Source organism: Colletotrichum truncatum, assembly GCF_014235925.2.
Source record: "Colletotrichum truncatum strain CMES1059 chromosome Unknown Contig_0022, whole genome shotgun sequence".
NCBI lineage: Eukaryota > Fungi > Ascomycota > Sordariomycetes > Glomerellales > Glomerellaceae > Colletotrichum > Colletotrichum truncatum.
Window position 1 is genome coordinate 1 of NW_027222419.1, and position 27,953 is coordinate 27,953.

The 27,953-nt window shown below is 45.6% G+C and overlaps 5 protein-coding genes across 5 annotated transcripts; 2 read left to right on the plus strand and 3 right to left on the minus strand.

Annotated features, from left to right (window-relative positions):
- Positions 1–965: 965 nt before the first annotated feature.
- CTRU02_215827 (reverse transcriptase domain protein) lies at positions 966–13,264 on the minus strand (the record flags this gene model as incomplete). Its single annotated transcript, XM_070206590.1, has 6 exons — positions 966–3,303; positions 3,424–3,856; positions 3,880–4,201; positions 4,991–5,665; positions 5,740–5,868; positions 8,420–13,264. The coding sequence occupies 6 exons, from the start codon at positions 13,262–13,264 to the stop codon at positions 966–968; spliced, it is 8,742 nt and encodes a 2,913-aa protein (XP_070059720.1).
- A 2,259-nt stretch (positions 13,265–15,523) lies between these two features.
- On the plus strand, positions 15,524–16,058 carry CTRU02_215828 (uncharacterized protein; the record flags this gene model as incomplete). The annotated part of the gene is made up of 2 exons (XM_070206591.1): positions 15,524–15,581; positions 15,631–16,058. The coding sequence occupies 2 exons, from the start codon at positions 15,524–15,526 to the stop codon at positions 16,056–16,058; spliced, it is 486 nt and encodes a 161-aa protein (XP_070059721.1).
- Positions 16,059–16,166: 108 nt separating this feature from the next.
- Positions 16,167–18,599, minus strand: CTRU02_215829 (DNA repair and recombination protein; the record flags this gene model as incomplete). Its single annotated transcript, XM_070206592.1, has 4 exons — positions 16,167–16,960; positions 17,014–17,166; positions 17,269–18,501; positions 18,563–18,599. The coding sequence occupies 4 exons, from the start codon at positions 18,597–18,599 to the stop codon at positions 16,167–16,169; spliced, it is 2,217 nt and encodes a 738-aa protein (XP_070059722.1).
- Positions 18,600–23,363: 4,764 nt separating this feature from the next.
- On the plus strand, positions 23,364–24,661 carry CTRU02_215830 (uncharacterized protein; the record flags this gene model as incomplete). The annotated part of the gene is made up of 3 exons (XM_070206593.1): positions 23,364–23,788; positions 23,839–24,434; positions 24,483–24,661. 3 exons carry the CDS (start codon positions 23,364–23,366, stop codon positions 24,659–24,661), a joined length of 1,200 nt encoding a protein of 399 aa, XP_070059723.1.
- Positions 24,662–24,711: 50 nt separating this feature from the next.
- Positions 24,712–26,085, minus strand: CTRU02_215831 (uncharacterized protein; the record flags this gene model as incomplete). Its single annotated transcript, XM_070206594.1, has 1 exon — positions 24,712–26,085. One exon carries the CDS (start codon positions 26,083–26,085, stop codon positions 24,712–24,714), a length of 1,374 nt encoding a protein of 457 aa, XP_070059724.1.
- Positions 26,086–27,953: the final 1,868 nt, after the last annotated feature.

Here is a 27,953-nt window from a genome sequence, read left to right on the forward strand (position 1 = left end):
GGCGCGTAATAATTCGTTGGATAAAGGCGGCGATAATGATTGGGTAAGGACCTTAGTAACCTTATGGATGAACCCATTTCCAGTGATTGCCCGTCAGTGTCGCAAATGAATCTTTGTCGCTAGTCTTGGGATTAAGGATTATGCCTTGACAGAGGTGATTCGGCATTAGGTGCCTATCGTTATAGTAACCCTTTGGGGAGGGACGATAGCATTTGAAGCAGTTACCTTTCGGCAAGACAAATACGGCGATCTTGAGGCTTTTAAAAGACGGTTAAGGCTGTTTGTATGGTTTCCCGGAGTTTTGCTAAACCTCAGATTGGCGTGTGGGCATTCGATTGGTATATGGTCTTTTATCCTGTGAATCGAATAGCCAGCAGAATATGCAGAAACTTTCGTTCTTAAACAAATAGCTGATAAGATGAAGATCTTCGAAGGCGGTAAGGAAACGATCGAACGGTGGCTTGCTTTGGATACTCCAGGTGTTACTTGCTTATCTGAAGTGTAGAAAAAAAAAGAAGAAAGACCAATATTAGTAAAGTAAGACTAAACCTTTTTGTTAAGAGGTAATAATACATACCAGACCTTATAACCCTCGGCGGTGTAATCAGGCCGATGTTCTGGGGCGGTGAGGAGAATTCAAAACCTGGATGGCGTATTGCAGTCGCTGTCTGTGGTGCCTTTTGCTGAATTGGATTACGAAGGCAAGTGGCATTAGCCTGGCGATCTTCTTGGTGTATGTTTGGGTTGTGTATAGACATATTAGGAGACCGGATTAAGGATTGAATGTTTCTGGGGTTTGAAGACTGATACTGTGGTATTAAAATTAGCCTGCTGCTTCAATGTATATATCGAGGTATCTTATTAGTAGACGGGAAATTATCTTGTCGTAACGTAGTATAAGAGACTTCCTAAGGTTGCGGAGACTAAAACAAAAGGATAGACGAGAGGGGGAATAACTTAAAATGTTAGCTTACACTGGGACTCTCCTGGTGAACAAACGTTGCTCTCTGGGTCTTATCGATTTCTCTTATGGTATTGTAATTATCCTGGGGGAGCTTCTTTCCTGTTTCGTTTAATCCACTATCGGCCGGCTCGAAGTGTTCTACATCGATAACATCTTCACCTGTGATGTCAATGTAATCATCATTTATAGTACTGACAAGATGGGCGATAGGGAGCTCTTCTTTAGAGGGCCTATTGACATGTTTTGCCCTCTTTGATGCTGGTTCTTGGTCCTGAATAAGCACTATCTCGGTGTTGTCTCGCTTTGAACTTTTGACTGGCTCTCGGAAATAGCGCGGCCGGTCAGGTCCGTCTGTTGTCGGGGTAAATGGTTCTTGAACCTGACCTAGGAACGACCTAGGGTCTCTATTGGGTGTTGGTAACTGATGTCTTCCGGGAAGAATGGCATGAGGCAGTAATGGTCCTCCCGCCAGTCTTGTACTACTAGGTTGGTTGGGACCTAATGAGAAGACCTCGCGACTGTTCCGTCCCTTGATGCTCCTTGTTGTATATATGGATGAGACACCGGCTTGGTTATTGCTCCTGGCGATGATTTCAGATAAGTCTTTACGCTTATGGTTTACTATGGCGACTTGTGGTTTACTGAGACTAGAAATGTTTGTTGGATATATCGTGACCTCTGGATTAGATCGTATTGTTACCGCCTCTTTGGAACTGATTAAGCTGTGTCCGATCGTTCGAGCCTCGCAGAGGTCGCAAATCTGTTCTCCAAGGGCTTCGTCACATTTGATCCGGCGGCTGTTGCGATCGAAGTATCTGCAGAGTGGGACACGTCTGCATTGCTTGGTATGAATGAATTCGAGCACTACCCGGCGGCTTAGATCGTTGATTTGGTACAACCGCTTGGAATCGGACTCTCCGAAATGATCCGGAATAATACAAGGCGCTATATCCTTTGAGGAGGGATCCTTTGCTGGTGCGAGGACGGAGGCTGTCCCAGGGTTCCCAAACCGAGCAACTCTGCCTAAGATTTGGGCTAAGGTCTCTGCGTCGGGAGGGTAATCTTGAATGACGATGACTATGGTATCTGCATCGTAGTTGACTCCTTCGCCGAGGATGGTGGTTCCGAATTGGATATTGCGGGGTTGGCTTGTTACCTCATGGGTTGTGGAGACGTCTTGAGGGGATGCATAACTCTCTATAGGCGTCCAGGCGCAGGGGGCCCTAGCCCACTTATATAAAGCTGCTTTTGCGACCTGGTGTTTGGCCTTGGGTCTATCTGCGTTGTCTGCGCAGTATAGGGTATAACCGAATCTCTCTGCGATCTCTATAGACTTGTGTAGCTTGCCGAGAAGGATTACTAGGACTTTCTCTGGCCTTGGCAGGTGCCTGGTGACTTTGTTGTCTTGGTATATCAGCTTCTCCAGGATTGTATCTCTCTCGATGTCATCGGTATATGTATCGACGGTATACCTGATTTGTAATCGATCGGTTGACGCCCGAAAAACAACGTCTGGGAAGGGCTCTGGACCGTCCTTCTGCAGCCCCTCTTTCACGGCCAGGGCGTCTAGGTATAGTGTTGCGTTTTCCCGGGCTTCTTCTACCGACCGGTAGGCACGCCCGCGTAGAGCTCTGAGCAGACCGACTAGTTGATACTCTCTCACGGGGGCGAATGTTGCAGTGAGAAGGACCCAGCGGGGGATGCTACCGAGCCGATATAGTACGTGGTGGAAAGCAGTCCGGAAAGGTTTGGGTTTATACACTGATCCGAAGAGATTGTGGCACTCATCGAATATGACAGTATCTAATAGTCTGTCGGTTATGAGGCTTGTGATTAGACTGTTGATTTGGCATGGCTTGCCAGCTGCGTTATGGATGGCCTCGGGCGTGGATATTATGACGCGTGTGCTGAGGTGTGAAAACTTCACTGTCCCTTCAGAGAGTTGCGTGGAGGTTACTGCTACTATGCCGGCTGCCTGAGCGCTCTGGAAGGTGCTCTCCAAGAGGGTCGTGAGGGGGACTATAATTAGTGTGACCCCAGAGTCCCCAACGACGGCTGGGGCTAAAGCAATTACTGTCTTTCCCGCACCGGTAGGTAATACGATGAAAGATAATGGTCGGTTTTGATTAGCGAACAGAAGAGCCTCCTTCTGACCCGGCTTAAATTTTGCAGGGGCATGGGAACAGAGAGCTTGTAGGAAGGTTTCCGGATGGTCTCGAATCTTCTCGTCCTTCGTCTGTATTCGATAGAGCTGGCGGACCTGGGCATCCATTGACAAGGAGGTTCTGATCTTAACGACGTTGCTCTCGGCATAATGATTGCTTGGTATTAGGCCTAGGCTATAGTCGCAAGAGAAACATAGGGTAGACAAAGTTAGCCTTATACTTGAATAATATTTACTTTAAGAATTAATTTATATATAGGAGGGGATAAGCATTAGTAAAGTTTATGAGACCTACTTTCTAATAAGGCTAGGTGGTAGAGGAAGATGAATAAGGTCCTCACTCAAGACCCAAGAATGCCATATCATGGAGGCGGTAGTATGTCGAGCAATCTTGTCGGCGTCGCGACCGAACATACCCCCAAATGGGGTGATAGCGTATTTGATAAAGGCGATCTTGCTAGAGTGCCCGGCTTGCTGGTGCATTGCTGATAATGTGGAGTTTGGCTTCTCCAGGCTGTCTCGTAATTCGTTCGGCGTAGCTTGGGTTTCAGGGCTGAGAAAACGGGCCCATATCTCCATGATGTGACGAAAAGACCCTATTCCTAACTTGGTATGAAGCTTCTTCTCAAAAAACCTTGAAACAGAAACATAAAACTTCCGGGGGGAAGGCTTCCTGGGCCGTGCCTTGAAGGACGCGAGGGTATCTTTGCAAGATGATCTTTCCCGGGCTGTACAGATAGAAAACCCTTACTAAGAGGTAAAGAACCAGACGAGGCCCTTTGCATGAGGGCTTGGCGGATACCGGAAAGCTCTGAGTATATACTTGTTACATCCCTACTATCAACGTATTCAGCCGGTTCATTATCCATAGTGACGGTATGTGATTCCTTCCTGGTAGTGGTTATATCCTCTGGCTCATTGTCATCGGTAATATCTTCCCAGATATCAATCTCGTCGCTAGGAGGCTGATTGCTTATTGCATTGTCTGCAGCGGGTGTGCAGCCCGCTAGGATATGCATGAGATCTCGAGGGGGTACAGAGCCCATCATCATGCGAATATCGTTGCTAATGGCCTGTGAAGGAGTTGGCTCCGGACCATGCATTGACAAATACGGACTGTGAATGATGCTGGAATTCGTCTGTTGCTGAAGACATTGAACGAAAGGGAGAATATCAAGAAGATAATACGTAATGATATATGAAAGATATGGCGGATAAAAGTGCCAGGCTGAAGGGGATATCCGGGATCCATTATCTCCCTTGTGGTACCTGATCTCCGTAGCCCAGGCGAGCAGTTTAGGAAACCAAAATATATTACGGCGGCCATTTGTGAGGCAATTAATCATTCGTATGTTTAGGAACTCTGTCCCCCGGCAAGGGGTGCCTCCGAGAAGAAACATTTGGACTAATAGGCGCTCTAAGAAATCGTGCACCTTATGGAAGTACTCAGTAACCACAGCGTGTGATATCGTTAGGCGACCGGAATCCGAATCTGTAAGTATCCAACTAGCTAGCCGTGAATTGCCTTGGAGCATTATGAAAGGGCGTGGAGTAGCCTCGGTTCCAAATGTTTGTGAGAAGGCCGAGACGCCCGGCGTGGAGATATTGTGGTCATCGATGACCTTCGGATGTGGATAACTTAAATCGATATAGTTGTGGAGTTCCGGTATTGAAGACTCAGTGTTTGGGGGTGCTGCAAGGAGTAAAAGTTCGATTAATTCGTAGTGAAGGGCGATAAGTTCCACTCTATTAGCAGCCCGGAGATCATATATATTTAGCTGCATGATGAATTTAGGTATTAGTAAAAGAAAGGTCTCCTGTTTTATGTACTTGGAAACTATTTGATCTATGTTATAACGTACCTCACTATTCGCACCAAAAACAGCAATACAGCCATTATCGCGAAGGGTAGTCGTGGTCATGCCAGGAGTAATCATTGATTCCTCTAGCGCGATGTTTCGGATACGATAAACCCAGACGAAAGCGTTATCTGGTATGTACTCGGTGGTATTATGGAAACCGGTCCGTGATGAGTAGAACATTAGATTCGGCCGGACATATTGATGGTAGGAGAGATTATAACGGTCGTTGGTGATGTTCTGATTCGCTGTTTCCCATGCGCCCCATGTGACAAATACGGCTTTCATACAGGCAATAATGCCTGATAGCCCCTTGCCAGCAACTGTAGGATGTTTGATTCCACTAGGCTCAATGCATAATGCGGCGGCAGCGTTAATCAGCGGACACTGGAACTTGTCCCCACGGACGCTGTCTTCGGCGAGCGCAAGGCTGACGCGGAGGAGCTTGACAAACCATTCATTATCAGGTGTCCCGCCTTCGTTGAGAGGCATTGGGTCATTGTAGGACCCTACCCCAGCGCTGATGAGACCTACCAGGTTTCCAGGTATATTAGGCAGGTCCTGGTAGGCGTGGTATACCAGCAATGCGATAGACTGCTCAATTGACCCACGTTTGAAGGCTGGCGGAGCAGCACCGTCAAACTGGCTATAGTAGCCTCGAGATATACTCTGGGGCCACTTGATTGGTGGTAGGTGGAACTTTGGGGCTCTACTAGGCCGATATCGATTAAAAAGCGTCGCAATAGATATACTAGGATTTTGTTCCATATATTCAGGTACGAAGTAAGAGTTTCGTCCTTAGAAGGGAAGGCCTGTTTGCCATAAGATGAACTCGATGTAGTTGATTGCTTGACGACGTTTTCTGCATCCATCTTATGGTCCTGAAGATGAATTGTTAGCTTAGAACTAGATTATGTAATAATACTAAAGGGTTTCTTTAGGTTCCTAACTAGAGGATGGAATGTAATGTAAACTCAGTAGAAGGGGGAAAAGCCTAATGTGAAATAATGTATATGGCAAATAAATAACTTACGGGATGCATAAGTGAAACACATGTAAATAGCCTGCTTGACAGGATATATCGGTGGTTTAAGAAGTTTAGGACCGCCGGGTGGTCATCTGTATTCGGCTCTAAAGAAAGCAATCGACAAAACTCTGTGAGATCAACACCATTAACGAAGTCGCTAAGACTAGCTCGCTTCTCGAATTGCGACGAGATATCGACATTTGGGGCACTCTGCTGAAAGGTTTGAGGCATTTCCTTCACCCTAAACTGACTGGATAAGGTTTCCCAGGCGTTGTTAGTGTTCGGCGGGTTTGGACCTTCTATCGTGGGACTCTCTGTGCTTGTCTCGTTATTTACGTTTCCCTCGCCTGGGCTTGTAGGGAGACATTTTGTGGTTTCACTATCGAGGTGATTTGGTGGATCTACTCGAACGAAACACCTGCTGAATTCATGGGACTTTACATTGGTTGTTGCTAGGACCCTCTGAAAGTAAATCTTGATATACCTTGTGGATTGTGACTGAACTTCGATTGTTGATTCTGAGTTGGTGACTGGATGCGAGGGTGCTGCTTTATACCTTTCTCTAATAACAGGGTAAATTTTAGTAATTCAATATTATACCGTCCGTGTTAAAGTATAGACTATATTAGTGATAAAAGAACTATGAGACTTTCTTACCGGTGGAAATTGTCATGGCGGGTAAGGTCTTTCGGCTTTTCTAAGCCGTCCTTGATCTTTAAAGATGTAATATTGGAATTACATTGAAGGCAAAACCATTTGTATGCTACTGATACAGCCTGTCCATCTGGCTTTTCCGGGAGCATTTCCATACAGGGAGGACCAGTCGAGATTGAAAATGGAGGTAAATCGCGGAGGCCACGGTTCCGGAGGCATACCCCAGCTTGTTGCGTAAGGTACGCTTCAATATCTGACAGTTCTTCTTGTTCTACATGGAGATCATGATTGGCAACTAAATGATCAAGAACCTGTTTAATATAAGTTGTTAATTTAACATATATAAGCTTAAATATTATAGTAAATAATTATATAGGGGAAACACAAACAAACCTCTTGGAAAGATCTAAACTCTTCAAATGGGTCGCCTTGGAACTGTAAAGCAAGAAGCACCTTCCTGCAAGTACGGCAATAGAACTGACCAGGCATTAATCCGGGCCAAAATCCAATGTGTGCTTTAAGGATTGCCCTTTGGGCTAGACTGAAATGTGTCTTCATGGTACTTGTGCTTTGAAGGAATAAAATAAGAGTATGAAAGGTATTTTTTACTTCCGTGGGAAGGAAGCTATAGGGATGTAAATAAAATTGACTATGGTAATGTCCTAATGGAGGTTGACGAACTTCTTTTGGCTCAATAGAATAAAAGGAAAGAACTAATAATTATTTAAAAATAGGAGATCTCTTATATTATTAAGGGACGGTGTGACGTACCTTACTGATTGTGTGCATGATTTCTCTGCAAGAAATCATGACCTTGAAATAAGGACATAAATAGATTAAAAGGCGTGACTACGTACTTTTGGGGATTTTGTTTCATACTGGATGGTTAATGATACGCTTAGTATCGCAAGGGATGGGACTGAAACGGGTGTGTAGTAATCTTACTTTGCTTGCTTTCTTTGTGGTGACGAATAAATTCTTTGCTACTTGATAACTCTGTATTTTATTATCTGTGTTTGCAGAAGATGATATTACACGTTTTGAAACTTACTAAACTAATCCTTTAGTATATTAGGAATTTTAAGTAACTATAAGAGTACTTCTAAATATTTCTTTTATATGGAATTCTCTAGTGTCTGAGAGAGAATACCTACTATAAAGGTAGAGATACTATATAGGGATACTAGGATGAAACGACTTTTACATCTTGACTAATTATTCCACCCTTTTTATGCGATATGAAATAAGCATATGTAATTCATTTATGGTGAGTGTATCTGTGTACACCCGGAGTAGGCTCGTGGGAGATGATTCAGAATATCGTATGATACGTAGTTCCTATGCACCTAAGCTTTAGCGTCATGATTTTTGTGAATTTCTGATCCCTCTTCGCGGTTCTTCTGAGGTATCCTGTCACGCAGTCAATTTGCCCACCACTTATGGGGTAAAAAAAGATGCTTCCATTCCTTAGAGACTGTCTAGGGGTTATTGGGTTGATTATATAACCGTCTATTCGGTAATTACCGATTTGAAGGTTTTCATGCACAAAATGACATCCCCGTTAGTTTTATATGGGAAACAATAGCCGGGTGCATGGGTTGAATGCATGCCCCGATATATGCAGTGGTCCGTGTGACACACCCCCTCAGAGAGGCAACCTGTTGTAGGTTGATTCTCTGTATTCTCATTCAAATACAGAAATGATACTATTCAGAACTCCGTATACTTACTACCAAATTCCAGATTCATACTGCGTTCTTCTCGATCAAATGTTCAATATTCGCCATACCCAATTGGGCGATAAAGTGGTTGTGTTTTTGGGCTGGCATTGCTTTAGTCATACCGTCTGCCACCATTTCGTTGGTTGGAACCCATTGAAAGTCAATTGATCCCTTCTGTAATTCCTGGCGAAGCCATAAGTTGTTGATATTGATATGGCGTAATTTGCTAGTCGCTTGGGGTCTTTCAGCAATCAATAGTCGAAGAGTTTGCTTATTGTCGCATTGCATGATGTATTTATCATCTAATTGGAGATTCAATTGTTCCATGAGTCGAATGGTTGCCATATATTCTCTTGTGGCTGCTGTCAAAGCAGCAAGCTCAGCTTCTGTGCTTGAAGTGACTACTCTTCGTTGTTTGACTGCTTTCCAATGAATTGGACCTCCGAATAGCATCATCACATATCCTTGAGTGCTTTTTCGAGTGACAGAGTCATCAGCGAATGAAGCGTCTGAGGCGCAGTAGAGGACTCCTTCCCCTTTGCAGTTGAACTCGATAGCGAGGTATTTGTTGTCCTCAAGATATTGTAAGCATTCATATGCTGCTTTCTGGTGTTCAGAAGATGGATTTGATAGGAATTCTGCTAGTCTCGAGCTTGTTCGAGCTATATCTGGTCTGCCAATCACTCCAGCATAGTTGATTGATCCAACCTTCCGTTGATAGTAGTTGATTTCCTCTGGCGTAGCCTGACCAGGACTTGGGACCAGGTTATCTATTGCCATAGGTGTTTGGCGTCGCTTGGTTGAGGTTCTGATCTTGAATTCTTCAGTGACCTTAGATATATAGTTGTCGAGACTCATCCATAGTTGACGGGTTTTTCGTTCTCTTATTATTCTGACTCCTAGGAAGATACTCAATTCTCCCATATCTTTCATTTCATACTCCTTTTTGAGTTGTTGAACTGCTTCTTTTACTTTGGTTTCATGCTTTTTATGGTATATAACCCCAATATCGTCCACAAAGTGGAATACTATGAAGTATTGATTGGTGTAGATACAGTCATCTTCTTGGAGTGGGATAAGGCCAAGCTTCTTGAATGATCTCTCCAGATTCTTTTGCCATAGCAGTGGGCTTCGTCTCAATCCATATAGTGCTTTTCGCAGGGCAAGACAGTATCCCTCTTGTCTGAATCCTGGAGGAAACCAAACATAGACTTCCTCATCAATTGTGGCATGTGTAAATGCGTTGACTGCGTCCAATTGAAGAGTCTCTAAGTCAAATCTCGCCACAATTGCCATGAGACTTCGCAGCGATATACCAGCAAGCGTTGAGGCATAGGTCTCTAGTTCATTTGTCGGTTGGAGATCTCCTCGAACACAGATCCTCGCTTTGAACTTCTTGAGATATCCTTTGCTGCCCTTATATGTGAATACCCACTTCAATGGGATAATTCGCTGAGTGTCTTGATCAATATTGCCAAGATCAATCATTTCAAACGTGCCCATTTGCCATAGTGATCTGTTCTCAATATTCATTGCAGCAATCCATTTGTGACTGTATTGGTGTTTGATCGCTTCACTGTAATTCTTTGGAACTGGTGGAAGTGTCTTTTGGTGTGGATTGCCTAAATCATCTGCTGATGCATCCCATTGATCTCTTCCTTTTACTGTATCCGTAGATTGCAGTGTGAAGTGGGATTCTCTTGCTCTTCTCAGTCTTTGTGATGATCTTGTTGCTTCTGGTGGCTGTTGATTTGTTTGACCAAGAGGGGCTGATCGATTGTAGATGTTGTGATTTCTGCTGCCACGAGGTCTTCCCCTTCTCGCTATGTTTGGGATTACTGTGGAGGAATCTTGTGGTATGATTTCTTCTGGTTCCAATTCTATGACTGGTGTCTGTTGTAGTTCGAGTCGGTCTGTTGAGGTTTCCTCTATGGTCTCACTTTGATCCGATTGTTCTGGAGTTGGCGATACTTCTGGAGTTTCTGGAGTCTCCCTCACCCCCTCAGTTGTTTGAGAATCTGACAGCTGTACTGTTGGTGATAGAGAAGTGGGTGTAGGTAATTGAAAATCCCCTGATTCTTTCTCCTGCATCGGTGTTGCCGGTGTTGTTTCTTGAGCGGCTGGATTCGAGGCGGGTAGTGGCCCGGTAATATTATCGCTGAAATCTTCTCCATCCCAGCCAGCTGTGTCTAGGTCTTGTTCAATTGGATTTGTGAATGGGATATCCATTTCTGTGAACTGGAATTCAAGTTCCATTTGGCTTAACTTGCTGGTATCCTCAATCCTTGGATCATACAGCGTGTTTTCGTCGAAAGTAACGTCTCTAGTTCTCATGACTTTTCCTATTGCTGGGATCCAGATTCTGTAGATATTTGTGCTGTCATAACCACATAGATAGCCAATATGAGCTCTTGGCGCAGTTTTGTTTGACTTTTCTATTCCTCTCTTGTAGTTTTGTGTCAAGGGGTAAGCTCTGCAGCCATATCGCCTCAAGTGTGCTAGTTGTGGCTTTTCAGCCCTCTTGTGGGTAGACTGTTGATGAGAGTTCAGCCAAGTGTTGACCAACCCCAATGGTGTCTGCCACTTGTGGCGTCTTCGAGGCAATCTGTTTGACAGATAAACTGCTGCTTTTGCCAGCTCTGGTGCCATCAATTCAGGAAAGCGAGATTGAAATCGAAGTGCTCTCATGATCATAAACACAGCACCTCCAGCTCTTTCTGCTGGGTTTTGAGCACCAGTGTACTCAGCTGATCTTTCAATCATATATCCATTCACAGCTGCCCATAGTTCAAACGCATTGCGTAAAGCAACCTCCCAATCTAGGCGTAGAATAGAGATTTTGATAAAGCACTGTCTCTCGAGGTATGCTGCTAATTCTGTCATAGCTTGTAGTCCCTCCTTTCGAGTACGAAGAGTTCTTATCCAGAAGAACCCTGACCAGCCATCGCTGACCAGCAGGATTACCTTCTCCCCATTGTATGCTTTGCTAAGTGTAAAGAAGTCGAGAGATAGATAATCTCCTACAGCAGTTGGCCAATGGTCTGGGTTTCTGCGGGAAATTTGGCGAGTTGCCTTCCCAACAGCACAGGCATCACATTCCACTTTTGTGATTCCTTTTATCTGTATCCCAAGAGCTGTTTTAAGTAGCTGTTCCAGTCCCTCAGCGCCTGGATGACCAAGTCTCTCATGCCACAACTTGGCTTCTGCTGATGATGTTGGGAGTGGTTGTCTTGTTGACTGAAAACCTTTGGTTGGTTTCCTTTCTACGGTTGGGCTGAATCTCACAGTCTTCTCGGTATTGCTGAACGAGGTATTGTTCAGCAGAGCTGGGCCAGCTTCAATAATGTATTGACCATATCGGTTTGGTGTTTTGAATAGAAGTCTGCCTTTTGAGTCGATAAGACCCGGTATTCCTGTTGTAAAGATGATCCCTTTTTGCTTCAGCGGTTCTGTCCCAAGGAGCGATGTTGGGTATCCAGGCACAAGCCATACATTTCTGACTTTGATCTCCTTGTTGTTGGATTTGCCGCCTTGGTTTGGTTTGATGATCATTGTGCCTTTCGCAATTGCATGTACATCTCCTCCTCCAGTGGTGAAGTCTTTTGTGACTGTGTAGTCGAGATCATGAAGTCTTGAGGAGTCGTTGCAGATGTGGAATCCTGTTCCTGAGTCTACTATCACACTGTCTGACAGTGGGAATCCTGAATAGAGACTTGCTTCTCCTTGATTGACGATAGTGACGAAAGATGAGAGTGATCCTTCTCCATCAGACACTTCTTGAGTATAGTGGGATGATGATTGTGTAGTGTTTCTCCAGTTTGAGGAAGATGTTGCTCGATCTGGGGACTTTTGAGACTGCTGATCGCTTGCCCCTTTTCGTAGTTTTTCAACTATTCTCTTTAAGTGTGGTTTCTTCTGGAGATACTCATTCAATCTTTCCAGTGCTTTCTTATTTTCTGGATTATCTTCATGATAGTTTGGGCCTCGCTTCTTAGGGTTGGCATGTTTGCAATCAACAAATCGGTGACTTTCGTTTGGGCAAGCTGCACACTTTTGCTCTCGTTTTGCCCCCTGTTTTATTCCTTGTTCGTTTTCTCCTTGCCAAGTAGCGAAACTCGTGTCTTTTAATGGAGCAGCATTCAACCAGTCTGGGTGGAAAGTTCTCACCCAACTGCGGAAATCGTTAGCTTGCTCAATTCCAGCAGTCTTGCTGATCGAACTGTAGGTTGGGTCATCCTTGTATCGCTTTGTGAAGTCGTAAGAGGCAGATGTGTAGTAATCTGGTGCAATTTGCTTGACTGCTTTCAAGAACTCAGAGACTTGAGTAACTGGATCGCTGAGAGCAGGGATTCCGATTGTTTGGGCTTCATCCATGATTTCTCGATAGATTATGAGCCATCCTCCAAGTTTTGCTCTTTTGATTGATAGCATATGCTTGTTATATCTTTCCAATACCATTTGTTGTCTCCCAAAGTTGTCTGGCGCTAGCTGTTTTTCAAGAGCTTTTATGATATCCCTGACTGTTTGCTCCTTGCTGACTTGGCTGATATAAGTGGCTGCTACAGTGTTCATGATCCAACTGTGAATTTCTAGAAGACTTCGCCGAACCTGGTTGTATTGGTCTTTTTCTTCTTGATAGATAGCTTTTCCATAGCTGATAACGTTGCTATAGTTTGCTCGTTCTTCTTGTCTGAGGTCTTTTGGGTCTGGGAATTCCAATCTTGGCTTAGTATTAATCTTGGTTCCTTTTGGATTCACATAGTCCCAGACTTCATGAACGTTTGCCAGCATCTGTAAGTTGTTGAACCAGTGGTTCCAGTCGCTGTCAGTCTGTAGCCGCTGTGTGTATTTTGCAGTTTCCGTAGTTGAATTCATGATCTCTCTTGAAAAGAGAACTGGTCTCTCTCTTCTGATCGTTGTGCAGTTGATTTTTCGCCGTGGCCAAGATTGAGTTCGTGACTAGACACTTCTTGTTTCAAGTTGGTGATTTTGTCGATTGTTGCCTAGAGGTTTGAGGGTATATAGCCAATCTCAACGCCTCAATTCTCAACAAAACGCAAGACGCCCCCCCTGTCTAATGAACCTGCCGTTTAGTGTAGTTGGTCTAGCCACCCAACTTGTAGCTATTCGCAAGGACCGTAAGACTGGCAAGCTCCCCTTCGTGGGTTCAATTCAGGGTTGTGGAGTTTTCGCAATTTGTAAAAAGTCTTATCGGTTCCGTTACACGAAGACTATAAAGTGAACCACCTGTTCGTCTTATCTGCCCGAAGCTTTCAGAGGCATAAAATGAGCAACTAGGTGTCTCTTCCGTTTCGTAATTCCAACCCTCCTGGCTGCGTATCAGTGGTATGGTCGAGCATGAACTTATATAAGGTTCAAGTTAAGAGTCCTGGGTTCAACTCCTCAGATGTGGTAAGTCCCCCTGAGTTGAGATGAACTTTTTGTGATTTTTTGATAAGTGTTGATGATATGAATTGATGACCAGAAGTTCTTTTGTGATTGAATGTTTCAACACTTCAACGTTCAGCCTTGTGTGATTGGAATTGATGTTTTGTTTGGTGGACTTGACTGCCAAAGTCTCATGGGTCGGTAACTTCGTCAATTGAGTGCCCTTGTCTATGGCATAAGTCTGAACTGCTCCCTTCTGGAAGTCGGTTTTTCAATTGGTAATTGTCACCATGAGGTACTGGGCTCATAACTGTCACGCAGTCAATTTGCCCACCACTTATGGGGTAAAAAAAGATGCTTCCATTCCTTAGAGACTGTCTAGGGGTTATTGGGTTGATTATATAACCGTCTATTCGGTAATTACCGATTTGAAGGTTTTCATGCACAAAATGACATCCCCGTTAGTTTTATATGGGAAACAATAGCCGGGTGCATGGGTTGAATGCATGCCCCGATATATGCAGTGGTCCGTGTGACATATCCCTTGCCTTGCACCATTTCTGATCCTAGGAGTCCCTTCTAGATGTATCTGTGTACTGAGGCTTGGCTACTCCCTTCTGAAGTATGGAATGCGATCGTTGCATGGGTTGAGGTTTCTTATCCCTAAGGTAAGGATGATCTATGCTATGAGGAATAAGGTTATAAATGGCTGTTATCTTAGACTAATTCTTTGGCTATATTTTACTGTTTTTGATAGCTATTTCGATGCAGAATATAAGCCTCTATATAAAATTTAATTGTTCATTATGTATTACGTATGTTGTGAATGCTTTCTAAACTGTGTGTGCTAAAATATAGATCTGTTATGCCTTCCGTTAGGAAGGTTAACTTCTCCATCCGCGAAGGCGTAAAAAACTATCCTGTGCCTTCCGTTAGGAAGGTTAACTTCTCCATCCGCGAAGGCGTAAAAAACTATCCTGTGCCTTGATCCCCCCTGGTCTCCTGTTCTGTGATTGGCTAGAGCAAAAATCGATGCTGATTGGTCGTAGCGACCCTGCCACCAATCAGCGCTCGTTATTCTTCGTTCGACCAATCAGCTTCGTTTAACCCCTGTTCCGGCCAATCACCTCTCATGTTCGCCGTCCTCGGGTCTTCCCGTCGTTTACCCAATGTCTTGCCGGTCTTCTTCCATTTATTTCCCGCCAACCACTCTTATTTTCCCGTCTTTTCAACCCCTGGCCTAGCCCGGCCCAACCTCGCCCATCGAACTTTCCATCCTAATACCACCCTATCGTTACCTTCCGTGATTTCCTATCTATCTGATTAATATCTATTGCTTGTCCTTCCTATTGCTGGTTTCATAATATCGTATTTCTCCTCTATGTCTATGCCCCATAACCCCCCTGTGCTTTGTGATAGCAAGTCCCCTCTGGTTGTTCATCTTCATATCTACGTCACTAATGCTTTCTCTAGCTGGCGGTGACCTGCTGGATCGACTTGGTGTGAGCACCTCTATGCGCACCAGCCGAACAATAGAAGTTTTATCTTGCTCTCCAATAGCCCGGGAGCTTGCTCCCCGGAAACAGGGCAAGACGCTGTCGTTCGATCATGGTTATCGCATCATTGCTGCCCTGGTTCAGGCTACCGGCGTTGAGCGCCGACCTCCATGCGACCGATGTGCCCGTTCAAATGGTCCGTGGAAGCAATGTATTGTAATGCAGTCCGCTGAGGGCTTACGGGCTACGAATGGTGGGTGTGCTAACTGTTGGTGGAATAATACTGGTTCCCGTTGTAGTCACCGTATGTAAGGTTTTTTGTCCTCTTTCGTCCTGCTCTTTTATTAACTATTTTAGATGCTTCTTTCGCTAGACGTTCGGGTGTATCCTTGGGCTTGATCGGACAGCCACCAGGTACTCTCTCTGACTCTTTCTCTGCCTTGGATCGATGGGAGATAGAACTGGAGACTCTCGGTAACCCTGGTATTACCTCGCGTGCATCCACACTGGCCAGAATGGATGCTTCTGAGCTGGTTACTCATTACAAAGACGTTACATCCCGGTTAGAAGCAATCCACGCCTCGATAGCTCACTTGACGAACGAGTGCCAGCTATTAGGCCAGCAGGTTTCGGAGGTTTCCTTGGTCTTGTCTTTCCAGCGGACATTCGAGGTACGGAGGATTCCTCCGGGTCTAGCACATATTAACTTTACGCCTATTGTATGCCCTCCTTCTGGTCATAGCAATGAGTCCAACAGCACTACACAAGACAGCAATACGCGATAATAACCCAGTGTTAACCCGATTCATGACATGCCTGAACCGCCAAGGCAAGACCACTAATCTGTCCTTTCATCTTAATGGTTTTACCTCCCTATTTACTATTCCGCCCTCCTATGCTTCATCTCTCTCCCTAGCCTCGAACGCCCGGACTGTTGCTTCCGCGAGGATCCTTAGTCTTTTGGTTCCTTCGACTAGCTCCTCCGGCATGCGCGCCTCTAGGAACTGCTTTACGTTTAACGGCTGTATGAGAGCGATATCTTCAAAGCGCCGCACGCGGGATAGCTGAACATACATGCTTACTGCATCGCATCTTTCAAGCTCCCCCGTATTCTTACCCACTGTTCTCCCATAAAGCCCTAACAGTGTCTTTTCGAGTGTCCGCCCCTGTGCCTTAAAGTCGGTTAATGCGAAGCCTGGTGTGCATGGGAGCCCTGTCCGGACTAGCGCTAGTTTTACATTGGCTTTCTGCAGATCTGGCCGGAGTATTTTGATGTGCTTTTCTGGTACTCGAATATTGGCTGCTGGCAACATTACAGTATTAGGTGGCAGATGGGGGAAAGCTAACCCGTTCGTTTCTTCGGACTGGAGAATAATACCACTAGGCGGTCCGAGAAATATGGACAGCCTGTCGTTTATGATGATCTCTTCTACTCCGGGCGGATGAAGAATTCCTACGGCTGTAAACTCTGCGCCGTTGACAACCTTGAGACCCATATACTTGTTCTCGTTGATTACCACCGGCATACCCTCGACATAAGGGAACATACCAGCTGCGCTCAGCTTGCCCTCGTCGCCTAATAGCATGGCTGCTTTTCTCTCCTCTGCTGTAGGTATCCGCGATTCCCACTTGTGCTTCGAAAGATATATCGATATCTTACGACCAGTATCGACGCTATATGCTAGGGCTGCATGCAACGTCAGATCCCACCGGTGTCGGTTTAGAGGTATAACAGCTCGCCTGCCGCTGGTGAAATCGAATTTCGATTCGCTATTATATTGCGCTTCGAGCTTTTCTTCGCGGCGTCCTCTCTTGTCTGCTTGCCCTCTCGCAGGCGTTCAAGAAAACCAAGCAGGTAGGCGTCCCCTTCAGCCCGTTTTTGCTCGTCGAGTACTACAACATTAGTAAACCCCTGCCAGAGTTCTTTAGCTTTAGCCTCTTTCCAGCGTCTCTCTATAGCTTTGCTTCCCGGTCCTATATTTCCTAGCACTATACCAATTCGTTCGGTAGTACTAAGGAGGCTCTTCTGCAAAACTGGCGGGAACTGTAAGAAGTCTCCAGTGAACACGACGACAGAAATGCCACCAAAAGGCTTCTCTGGGAAGCCCCTTAACATTCTGAGCTTTTGATCGATATCATATAATGTTTGGAGTCCGAGCATGCTGGCCTCGTCGATTATCAGAGCATCCCGCCTGCGCCATCGTTCTTTGGCTTTCTCTAGATTGTTCGATAACATTGGTTCTACGGTAGCGCCATCGGCGTCCCGAAATGCCAGCCCTACAGCAGAATGAATTGTATTACCGCCGATACCTGCTGCGGCCGTTCCCGACGTTGCCGTAATAACAAGCCGGCTGGACGCCCCTTTGGCTGCGAAAACCTCTTTTACGGTATCGATAAGCCACGACTTTCCAGTGCCGCCTCCCCCGCCAACGTATTGCAGGTGTTGCCGATCAGCGCCGTTTGTTCGTTCGTCGAGCGCCTCGCAGATGAGACTAAGCGCTATTCCCTGCATGCGATTTAATGTTCTCTCCGCACCGATAATCTTCCCTGCCTGGGTGAACGTATTAGCGGCCGTAATTGCGATCCAGTTTGAAGCAGGTTTCAGTCCAACTATCGCTGGCTGGGCTGGGAAATCTATATTAGCATCGTTGTCGCCAAAGCCTGTTTCGGCACCGGTATGTAGGGGTCTTTCGGCGGATTCATCCCCTTCGATGGCTAGCATTCGCTCTTTATGGAGTCTTTCCTGCGCCGCTTTGGTGATTTTTAAATGTTGCTTTGGTAGTGTTGTTTGCATATGTGGTTGACTGTTGGTGCTTTGTATTCTGGAGTCGTCATCTATGCTAGAAAACCCGGCGTTATCCAGCGTTTGTAGCAACTCTTTTATGCCTGGAGAACCATTCGTAACTCCTGGTCCGTCCTGTAGGCTGAAGACTACATCGTGAAAGGTGTGCCGCAGGTCTATCCTATCTGGGTGCCATTCTTCTGAAAGGTCTAAGCCCTCCTCAGGCACATCAAATTCGTATCCTTCATCGCCCTCGCTCCGGCTAGCCCAAAGCTTAGCGTCTTTCTTTGCGTCTTCTGCGCTCTTGTGAAGAAGTTGGATGTTATTTACCACAGCCTTAACCCGACCTGGCATGTCGGTGTATAATCTCTCCCAGATGTCACCTGGATCGGGACTAGTGGATTGCATAAAGGTTTCCCACGGCACAAATAAGCCGAGTAACAGGACTGCTGACCTATTGTCTGTTAGCGACTGTATAGCCTGAGGTATATATATATATATACCTACCTCTTGTAATACCCTTCTTCTGTGCCTTGTACGTCATGATTTAGATGTCCGGTAACAACTGGAATTGCTTGATGTGTCCTTGGGAGCAATTCTTGTATCCACGATTCCCGGTCTGTCATTAAAGAATCGAACGGTATAAACCGTGACTGGTTTATCCTGGTCCTTCGTCCGACCCTCCGTACGCGAACCATACATAGGTATTCGTAAAAGCAAAGCTGTTCTAACAGGCGACCGCGATGCGCATATGCCTCAAGGTATGGCAAAGTCATGCCACCGGCGCCGAATCCAATCGTTTCAGGGGTTACCCGCTGCTGCACTTCCGGCCCTGCTGCTCTGCGTAGGGCCTCCCAGCGCCGGAAAATAGCCCAGTAAAGCGAACTGAGATAGACGTTAATCCAACTCGCTTCGCTGCAATAGCTATTCTTGTACCCGAGGAGATTACTACAAACCTCTACAGCCGAAAGTTCTCGACTTGTAAAGATCTGATTTGCTGTACGAGCAAGAAACTGCCGTGTCTTATTATTCCGTTGTGCTGTCTTTGCCGCGCTGTCTCCACAATTCGGTCCGTAGTCGTCTCCCTGATCAGCCATCCCATCAAATACAGCCTTGACTAGCGCTGCTCTCTTCCAAAGCGGCGTATCTAATTTTGTTGAGTAATTCGTAGCATAGTATACCATGGAGAGTCCAGCCGAGTTAGTCGGGAGGAATGTAGTATCCGTATTATGACGCATAGCTACTGCTAAACCTGGGCTGTATCTGTTGATTCTTTCGTGATCTCTTCGGATATGCAGAAGGCCATCGGTAGTAAACTCGGTTCGCTGGCGCAGTGTCCATGGTGCTTTAAACCGACAGGGATGCCGAGACCCAGCCTTCCCTTTGTCTTTGAAACTATACTTTGTACATGTCGCACCGCAGCTATGCATTTGGCACCTGTAGGCGACCCAATTCGCTTCGGCATCAAGGGCTTCATCGAGTCTGCTGATATCCTCCGTAAGATGTTTGATATTGGTAAAGACGCTTTCCCACCGGCGGTATCGTCGTGCCTTGCCTTCGTCGCAGCACTATATCATTTACTTAGCACGATAAACTTAGAAAATAGAGAAACATGCTTACCTCACTAAATACTGAATCAATATATTGGCACACTTGTACTGCGTAGTCCGCGTTATCCGGCTTGGCAAGATCATGAAAAAGATCAGGTAGCCCGAGATTGGCGTCTAACCATAAGAGCCCGTGTAAGTGAAGAGCCCCACGCTCGTTTGTCTCGACGCAGCCGAAATAGCAAGAGACTTTGCCAAACATTGATTCCTCGCTAACAGAAACACAATGTTGAAAGAAAAGCTCCAACTCTCGATGAAAAAATTTTGCTGAACTAACTGCGTCTCGGATAACATGCTGTACGCGTCCAACCTGCTTCCGGAACTTTTCCATCAGCTCCTCTGCCGCCTTGCCATGTGCTACCCGAAAGGCGGCTAGTTTCATATTTATCTCGTTTGTTAGATCGTTTGGGTTGATTGTATACCATATACACGGCATTCCATACTTGAGGCATAGTGACTTTATCTTCCTTCGAGAATAGAGACGCTCCTCATTTGACATATGCTGCCTATGTCCAAACGCGCTTAACTCCCGGATTAAGTATGCTATATTGCTGTTAGTAGTCGTCCGGGTCTCGCGGTACTCTTCTTCTGCTCTTTCAATCTCCTCGGGAGTAAGTCTTGTAACGATTTGCTCGACTTTGGCAAATGAAGACCTCTTCATTCGCAAGTAACTAATCCGTCGGTTCTCTGATCGAAGAAGCATATTGAATACTAAAAAAGGGAAGCTTGGGTGTGTAGCAAAGTAAGCACCTATTATACTATTACTTTAGTTACTTATTTCTATTTATAAAGCAGAAGTTTTACTAACCATGCCTCTGTAAGCAGAATCGTGCCCAGGTTCGAAGGTAAAATCCGTTCGGCTTATGACTGCTTTGGATGTCTGGACCTTGCGGTTCATCCTGATCATCTTCGTTTTCTTCTTCACGTAATATCCTAGGGCCGCCTCGACCCCATGGAAATAAACAAGGGAAAGCCTTAGGGAAGAAATCGGGATCGTTCGAATCAGCAAATTCCTCTCCTCTGCGACTGACTAGATAGGGTTCTGTATTCTTATATCGGAGGGTGCTGTCTCCGTTTGCGTCCTTTGGCTTTCGGCCTCTCCCACGCTGGGGCCCTCTCACTGTTGCTTCTCGAAGAATCCTGAGTCGTTCTTGTGGGCTATGCTCTCCAGATACCTCAGTAGCCATTAGTCCAGTTGAGGTTAACTCGGACAGCTCTTCATCTATCCGACGAGGGTCCATATCAAATGGGTCGCAATCACCCGCATGGATTCCCCCTAGCCTAGCGTTGCTTTCAGCTTCGAGGTGCGCAGCATTGGTTTCCCTATCTTCTAGACTTGCAATAACATCGTGAGCATTACGCAAAGGTTCATCAGGGCGACCTCGCTCGGCAGGAGGGACATAGTGTCCTGTACGGATTTCGTCTTCGGCACGCTTCTCATACGCCACCATTCTCTCCACAAGTCCCTGGGGTACCTCAGTTCCGGGAGACCATTCCCCCCAGGTCCTAAGATGATCCTCACTAATACTAATATCCCGGTATAGTGGGTTGTTCGCCCGAAGCCAAACGAGCGCACGCTTGAGCTTCTGGGGGTTCACTGATAACATAAAGCCAAGATCGGATGGTACTGGTGTCCGAGGACCTACAAAGCATACATGCAACCTGTCTCGCTCTTCCACGAGTGGATGAGGTAGAATGTTGGCTGCTACGCCTTGAACGTCGTTAGGGAACACAGTAATATGGCCTCTCTTGTGTTTTCGGTAGCGGCTACTTGTTGACTTCTCGACGTCGATAGTAAGCTTCGTAATCTAACCACAGGGGGTATAAATTCTAATAAGGCGCTCCTCAAGTGGTGAAAGATCTTTCAAAACATGAGGATACCGATGGATGCAGCCTAAAGACAGATTATTCACCTGGCAGGCGTATGGCAGTTTTTGATGCTGTAAGGAGGTCTTGCACTGGGTGCAAATAGCGAAGTTTGCCTCTGGCTCCTTAGGAAAGCATTCCATACAAAGGAAATGTTCTCTGTCTAACACAGGGATTTGGTCCTCCACCCTTAGGTATAATGGCTCAAGTTCGGCCCATGTATAATTGACTAGTGAGTTGGGAGGCTTTTGCTAGTAACATACTCTACAATATTCGATTTCGAGTGTAAAGTCATCATGCATGCTTTCGTGGAACGTCTTGGTCTTTTCCAGAATCGTTTTTCGGGAAACTGGTCGGCACCACGTGCGATCCATAGAGTCTAGCTTCTTCTGGATATAGCGGCGATCTGCTTCTTGTACTGTCTGTTCGATCTCCTTCTTCCTTGCTTGGTATGCTTCGGGTGTGTCTAGTAGCTTAATATAGCTAGCTTTTTGGCTTAGCTTGGGTAGTGATGGACGAATTGGTAAATGCCTTTGCTGGATAGGATTAGACTGGCGAATAGCAACTGACGGTATTTGAGTTCTTGGCGCTTCAGAAAGAATATGCTGGCTATCTTGAGCTCTCTTATGCTGTGATATGTCTAGGGTAGTGGGCGTGTTTAGACTTGATATAGGCTTAGGGTTCCACGGAAGTAGGGTTGGTCGATTACTTTGCTCCCAAAGGTTGCTACTAGCATGGGCTTGCCTATTTCCTCCACGGCTTTTCCTAGGCGTAAGGGAAATTTTACTAGGCGATGTATTTAACCCCTCGCTATAGGGTGTCTGTACTAACACTGATCTAGGTGATAATGGAGATTCGATTCTATTCGGGCTTCGGATATTGTCGAACGAGGATGGTGGTGTCGGCAGCAGATTTCGGTTCCGATTCGAAGGAACCTTTAATCCTTCGTCGAGGGATCTCTAGTAACTCTGTGTCAAAAGGGGCCCTGATAGTGATTTTATTGAGTTTGAAGGGACCTTACCATAATATTGACTGAAGGCGGTGGTCCCGGTGCTAGCATGCGACTGTGGTTTGAAGGAGAAGTCTGCTCTTCCCTGCCGGCTATTTGTCTCGGCCTCAATTCAGGCTGAATTGAAATAGGAGTGTCATTGAATGAGGAAACTGGTGTTGTAAGATGCGGCATGATAAAACTTAGAGTCGATTCAAGGATTTCTAAGGTCTTTGGAGATCAAAAAAGCTATTATATTCCTTTGACTATGGGAATATTAAAGCTTAGCAATAGTAATGCGTGTTCGCTCTATCTGCTGAAATCACCTTCTGCCCTAGCTGCAAATGTTATTACTACCTCAATAAGAACATCTTTTCTCATATAGTATTAGCCCAAGGCGAGATATAAGTAACTTCGTATTGCAAAGACGGATGTCTTGCTGCTGCATTACTATAATAAAGCTGGAATCATTCCTGTTCTATCCGAATAAGAAACAATACTTTGTGATCTACTAATAGAAGGGTAATAAGCCCCCTGTTGTTCCCACTTTGTAGAAAAAAGACGTAGTCTACGTCTTGCTAGTATAAACTAGACAACTTTAGGCGACTACGAGACCTGGTTCTCCTGTATTAATAACTTGATAAGGGAGCAAAGCTGAAAAATCTCCCTTCCGATGGATTCTTCCTCCGCCCCCTTATGTACAAGGTTTATTCCTTTATAAGAGTATAACCCGAATGTTTGGATTCGCCTTTCTCTTGCTCTTCCTTACGTCTCGAAAGCTCCTTCTACGTTTTATACTGGTTCCTTGCAGATTGTTTACTATTTCGCCTTGCCTCCTCCTGCCGCTATGGGTACTGGAAAGCCAGACTTGGCTGCCTATTGGCCGAAGCCCGAGCTGAACCTGCCTTCGCCATGGAGCCTCCCCCTCACGATGCTTGCTACAGGTAAAATGGTTGCCGTTGAATCTCTAAGCAGGGACTCCCAGATATTTCGGTACCAGAACTGGTCTGGTCAAATCCAGATACCGATTCATACGCCAGAGTGGTTGACTAATGTCTTCCCTAATATACTTGACAACTTACACGCCGGGGCCTTATCGCTAGATCTCTCTCGCTTCCACTTGGGAGGTTCGTTAACTACCGAGGATTGGGAAGACCAATGGTTTACTATTATCTGCGATCCCCACTTCAGTTACGTCCCCTGTGGTCTATCTGGCGAAGACGAGGTGGAATATAAACGTCTGGCATGGATCCAGGACGATGCCCTCACGCCGTAAGTTTCTTCATCCGTGGCAGAATACTTATCCTAAAGCTCCCTCTTAGTATTTCTGACCGTACCTGCGCCGACTTATCTCCTCGTTTCCCGATAACTCCTCCGTTCGTAACTTTCAACGGGTTTGTCGATACCCAAAAGTTCCCCCTTGCCGATGATCCCTCCGTTGGTCTCGATGAAATAACCAGGAACTCGTCAGCCGTCTTCAGGGTGTGGTCTAGATTTACTTCTACAGAGGCTGCTTATACCCCCAAAACTGGATGGTATGCTAACTACGTTTACGCGATGCTTCCCAAATGCAAAGCACATATGAAGAAGAAGTGCGAGGATTACCGCGTCGAGACAACACCATTTCGCAAGCATGGAAAAAAAGCCTATATTACTGGCTATTTCCATGGTTTCTGCAACAAGAATACCGTCTTTACCTCTGATTATCCTTATAACCCCCTTGAGTTTGTCCCACTCATCGAGATTATCAAAGTTGACTGGGCTGCTGGGGAGCCTAGGCAGACCGCAGCCTCGCGCGATCCGTTTTCTACGCCGTCAAAAGGAGATATGACTGAACGTACGAAGGGAAAATTCAAGTTCGATCCTCTCGCACAGATGTCTGCCGACGCGAAAGTGCCTGGGCCTCTGTTTAATAATGGTAAGCTTGACGATTCTACTTTATTATTCTGAAAGCTAATATGCTTAGGTTCACAAGCCTCGGACGCCATTGTCGATAATGATGATCCGTTTTCTGTTAACGGCCTCCGCGACGTCGCGCCTATTAATATAAAGCGATCCGGAGAGGTAGAGACTATTGAAGACAGCAGTGATGGGGCGAGTCCAACGAAGCGGCCTAAACGGGGCAGTTTGCGTGGGAGGAAATAGTCTGCGTTGGAAAACATGAGGCATATCAAAATTCAATACTAAGAAGATCGCTATCTATGCTTGGATCCCTTTAAGCTTTCTTCTTCTTCAACCTGAAGTATTTCCTTTTGTAGTAAATTCATTTCCTCGCTGGTATGTGCAGAAAGTCGATCAGGGAGATCAAAATCTATATTAAAATCGCAATCGTCAATACCACACCCTCTTATTTCCAACTCATCTAATCTAAATTCGTTCTGAAGAGTTTGTATGAGAAAAGACCAAGCGTCTAGACCTTGGGTAGTAATTTTAACATTTTCGAGAGTAAGTCTTCGAAGTGTATTTTGATGTCGCCGTAAGAGCGTCAGGAGTTCGTCTCTCGTGCAGTCTAGATACTCAAGGCATAACCTTTGAAGAAGAGGAATATAGAGGCTTTCTGAAAGTCCTGGAAATTGTTGCTTCTCTTCGCAATAGTTGAAGAATAAAGTAATATCGGTGAGCGCTGGAAAAAGGCTAGAGAAGCTATGAAAGTCTGATTGCCAATCATATTTTTCTTCCTGTACTGGGTCATTCTCTGCAAAGAATTTTCTAATTTCTTGGCTGAAATGATTATCGCTATCCTTAGGATTGATAACAAGACTGAGCTTTGTGATGGTCGTGATTTCGGATTTTACGGCTTTTGCGAGACTGCTTGGGAGCGATAGCATCCGTGGAATAACAGACGTACAACCTTCCATCATATCTCCAAACTCGATATATATCTCCTCTATGGGAAGGCGGCTCTTAATAAGTGCGAAAAACAGTGTTCTGATTACTACTAAGGCATGAACCATGCTATTAGGTAAGAAATCAGAAATAAACCTATTTGGAAGTACGCCAATACGTCGCCCAAGCTTAAAGGCGCCCCATGGTCGGGTATGATCCGATATCCCAATAGCTTTGCAGTTTTTGAGGTTAGTGAGAGCTATCGCTAAATAACTCATATGTTGCCTTTGGGAGAAAAATTCCGTTTGCTCCTGCCATCCATCCTTATAGGTTTGGATTATTTGCTCCCAACTATCGTCGCCCAGTAAGACAACTTCGCCATTCCGAACTCGGAAGAAATCATACTCGTCTTTGAGTCCACAAATCTCTAGTTCTTCGTGGCTCATGTAGTCTTTGGGTTGGATGAGATGATCAACGCAGAGCTCGACAACTTCAACCGCTTGACTCAGAATATGGTGGCGTGAAATGTTCACAAGATTCAATAGGCTTTCCTTCTCTAGCATTACGTAGCGAATGCGGAAGAAGCGTGCTTTGAAAGCTGAAGACGTTGCCTCAGCTATAGTTTTGCATGTTTCCCGGAAGTTCTGATAGTCCCGCAAGTGCTTAGGGTCTGGTGATAATAGATGATAAAAGATTTCGGTTATCAGTTCAGCTGGCAAGTTGATAAGAGCTTGTTGAGCCATAACTTGAAGCGCAATATCAAGAAAACCCAGAATTGTCTAAGGTGAGGGGAAAGGATCTGATAGTTAAGCGCCGTGATCACCCGTAATTATGCATGAACATGGAGTCGTCTTGGCTCCCAATAGGTTCACGGGTACCCGTGCGTGTAAAATTTCACGGGTACCCGTGGAAATGACTAAGCAACCTGCCCACGTCAATGAACGCGTCTTGTGTCATACACCTTTCACGCGTTATTTGCATCCAGCACTTCAGTCATATATTCTTAAAAATGGAAATAGCTCTCAAAGACTCAATACTCACATTCCCAGACGATAGTCTCCCCCCTGAAAGCGATCATAAATCTCGCGATAAGCTTTTATGTTAATCAACAACTGGGCGGCGACAAAGGGATACGCATTCACTACCGGGAGATCAACAAAGGAGAAAAGCGGACGACGGACGATTACATATTCATGCGATAGGTCGTGTCATCCGCCAAGCACATCAATAGCGCGGCAAAGGCAAACTACTAGTAGGGGGACTGGTTGTCAATTTTCCGTCCTTGCTAAGGAATCTTTGGATAAGAGCACATGGAGCTTGAGACACCGGCCCGATAAGCGTTTTTCTTCTCATAATCATCCCCCAAGCCAACATCCGTCTGCTCACCCAACGCATCGCAAGCTATCTGAGGAGGATCAAGCCAAGGTGGCCGGTCTTTCAAACGCTAGCGTCGCACCCAGGGACATCAGAACATACATACGACAAACGACAGACTCTATAGCGACCCAGCAGGATATCTACAATCATATTGCAGCCGCTAAACGAGATGTTCGTGAAGGGCAGACCTCGATCCATGCACTTGCCAATCAACTTGATGAGGAAGGCTTCTGGAGTCGCATGCAGTTTGCACCAGATGGCCGAGTTACGGCTGTCTTGTTCGCTCATCCAGATTCCTTAGCCCTTCTCCAAGCCTACCCAGACATCATGTTACTAGACTATACCTATAAGACTAATAAGTATGGTATGCCACTTCTTGATATAGTTGGCGTCGATGCTTGCCAACGGTCGTTCTGTATTGCGTTTGCATTTCTTAGCGGCGAGGCAGAAGATGACTATACCTGGGCTTTGGAGCGGGTCAAATCCTTGTATAGTCAGTGCAACGCTAGCCTACCTGCGGTTATCCTCACAGATCGCTGCTTAGCATGCATTAACGCTGTTGCAACCATCTTCCCCTCTTCTGCATCTTTGCTTTGCCTCTGGCATACGAACAAGGCCGTTCTTCAACATTGTAATCCAGCTTTTGACTCTACTAAGCTAAAGACAGTCAACAATCCTGCAGCGCTCAAACCTTCAACTCAGAGCTAGGAAGAATTTTATAACTCCTAGCATTCGATCATCAGCTCGCCATCTGAGGTGGTTTTTGAGGAGCGCGTTTCCCAGTTTGAGGAACGCTATCTTCTGGACCATCTCGAAGAAGTCGGCTATGTTACGTCCGTTTGGTTGAAACCATACAAGGAGAAGCTAGTGAAAGCCTGGGTCGATCAGCATACCCATTTTGGCAATATGGCTACTTCGCGAGTTGAGGGTATTCATGCACTACTTAAATCGCACTTGAAACGATCCACATTAGACCTTTTTGAAGCTTGGCAAGCAATAAAGCATGCTTTACTAAATCAGCTATCGGATCTAAAGTCAAATCAAGTTAAACAGCAAATACGGATACCAGTTGAGCTTTCAGGGTCAATATACGGCGCAGTGCTTGGCTAGGTATCGCATGAAGCCTTGCGCAAAGTAGAAGAGCAACGGAAGCTGCTCACGAAGAAAGACACAAATCCTTCCACAGCCTGTACGGGGACGTTTTCTCGAGTATATAGTCTCCTATGCTTACACA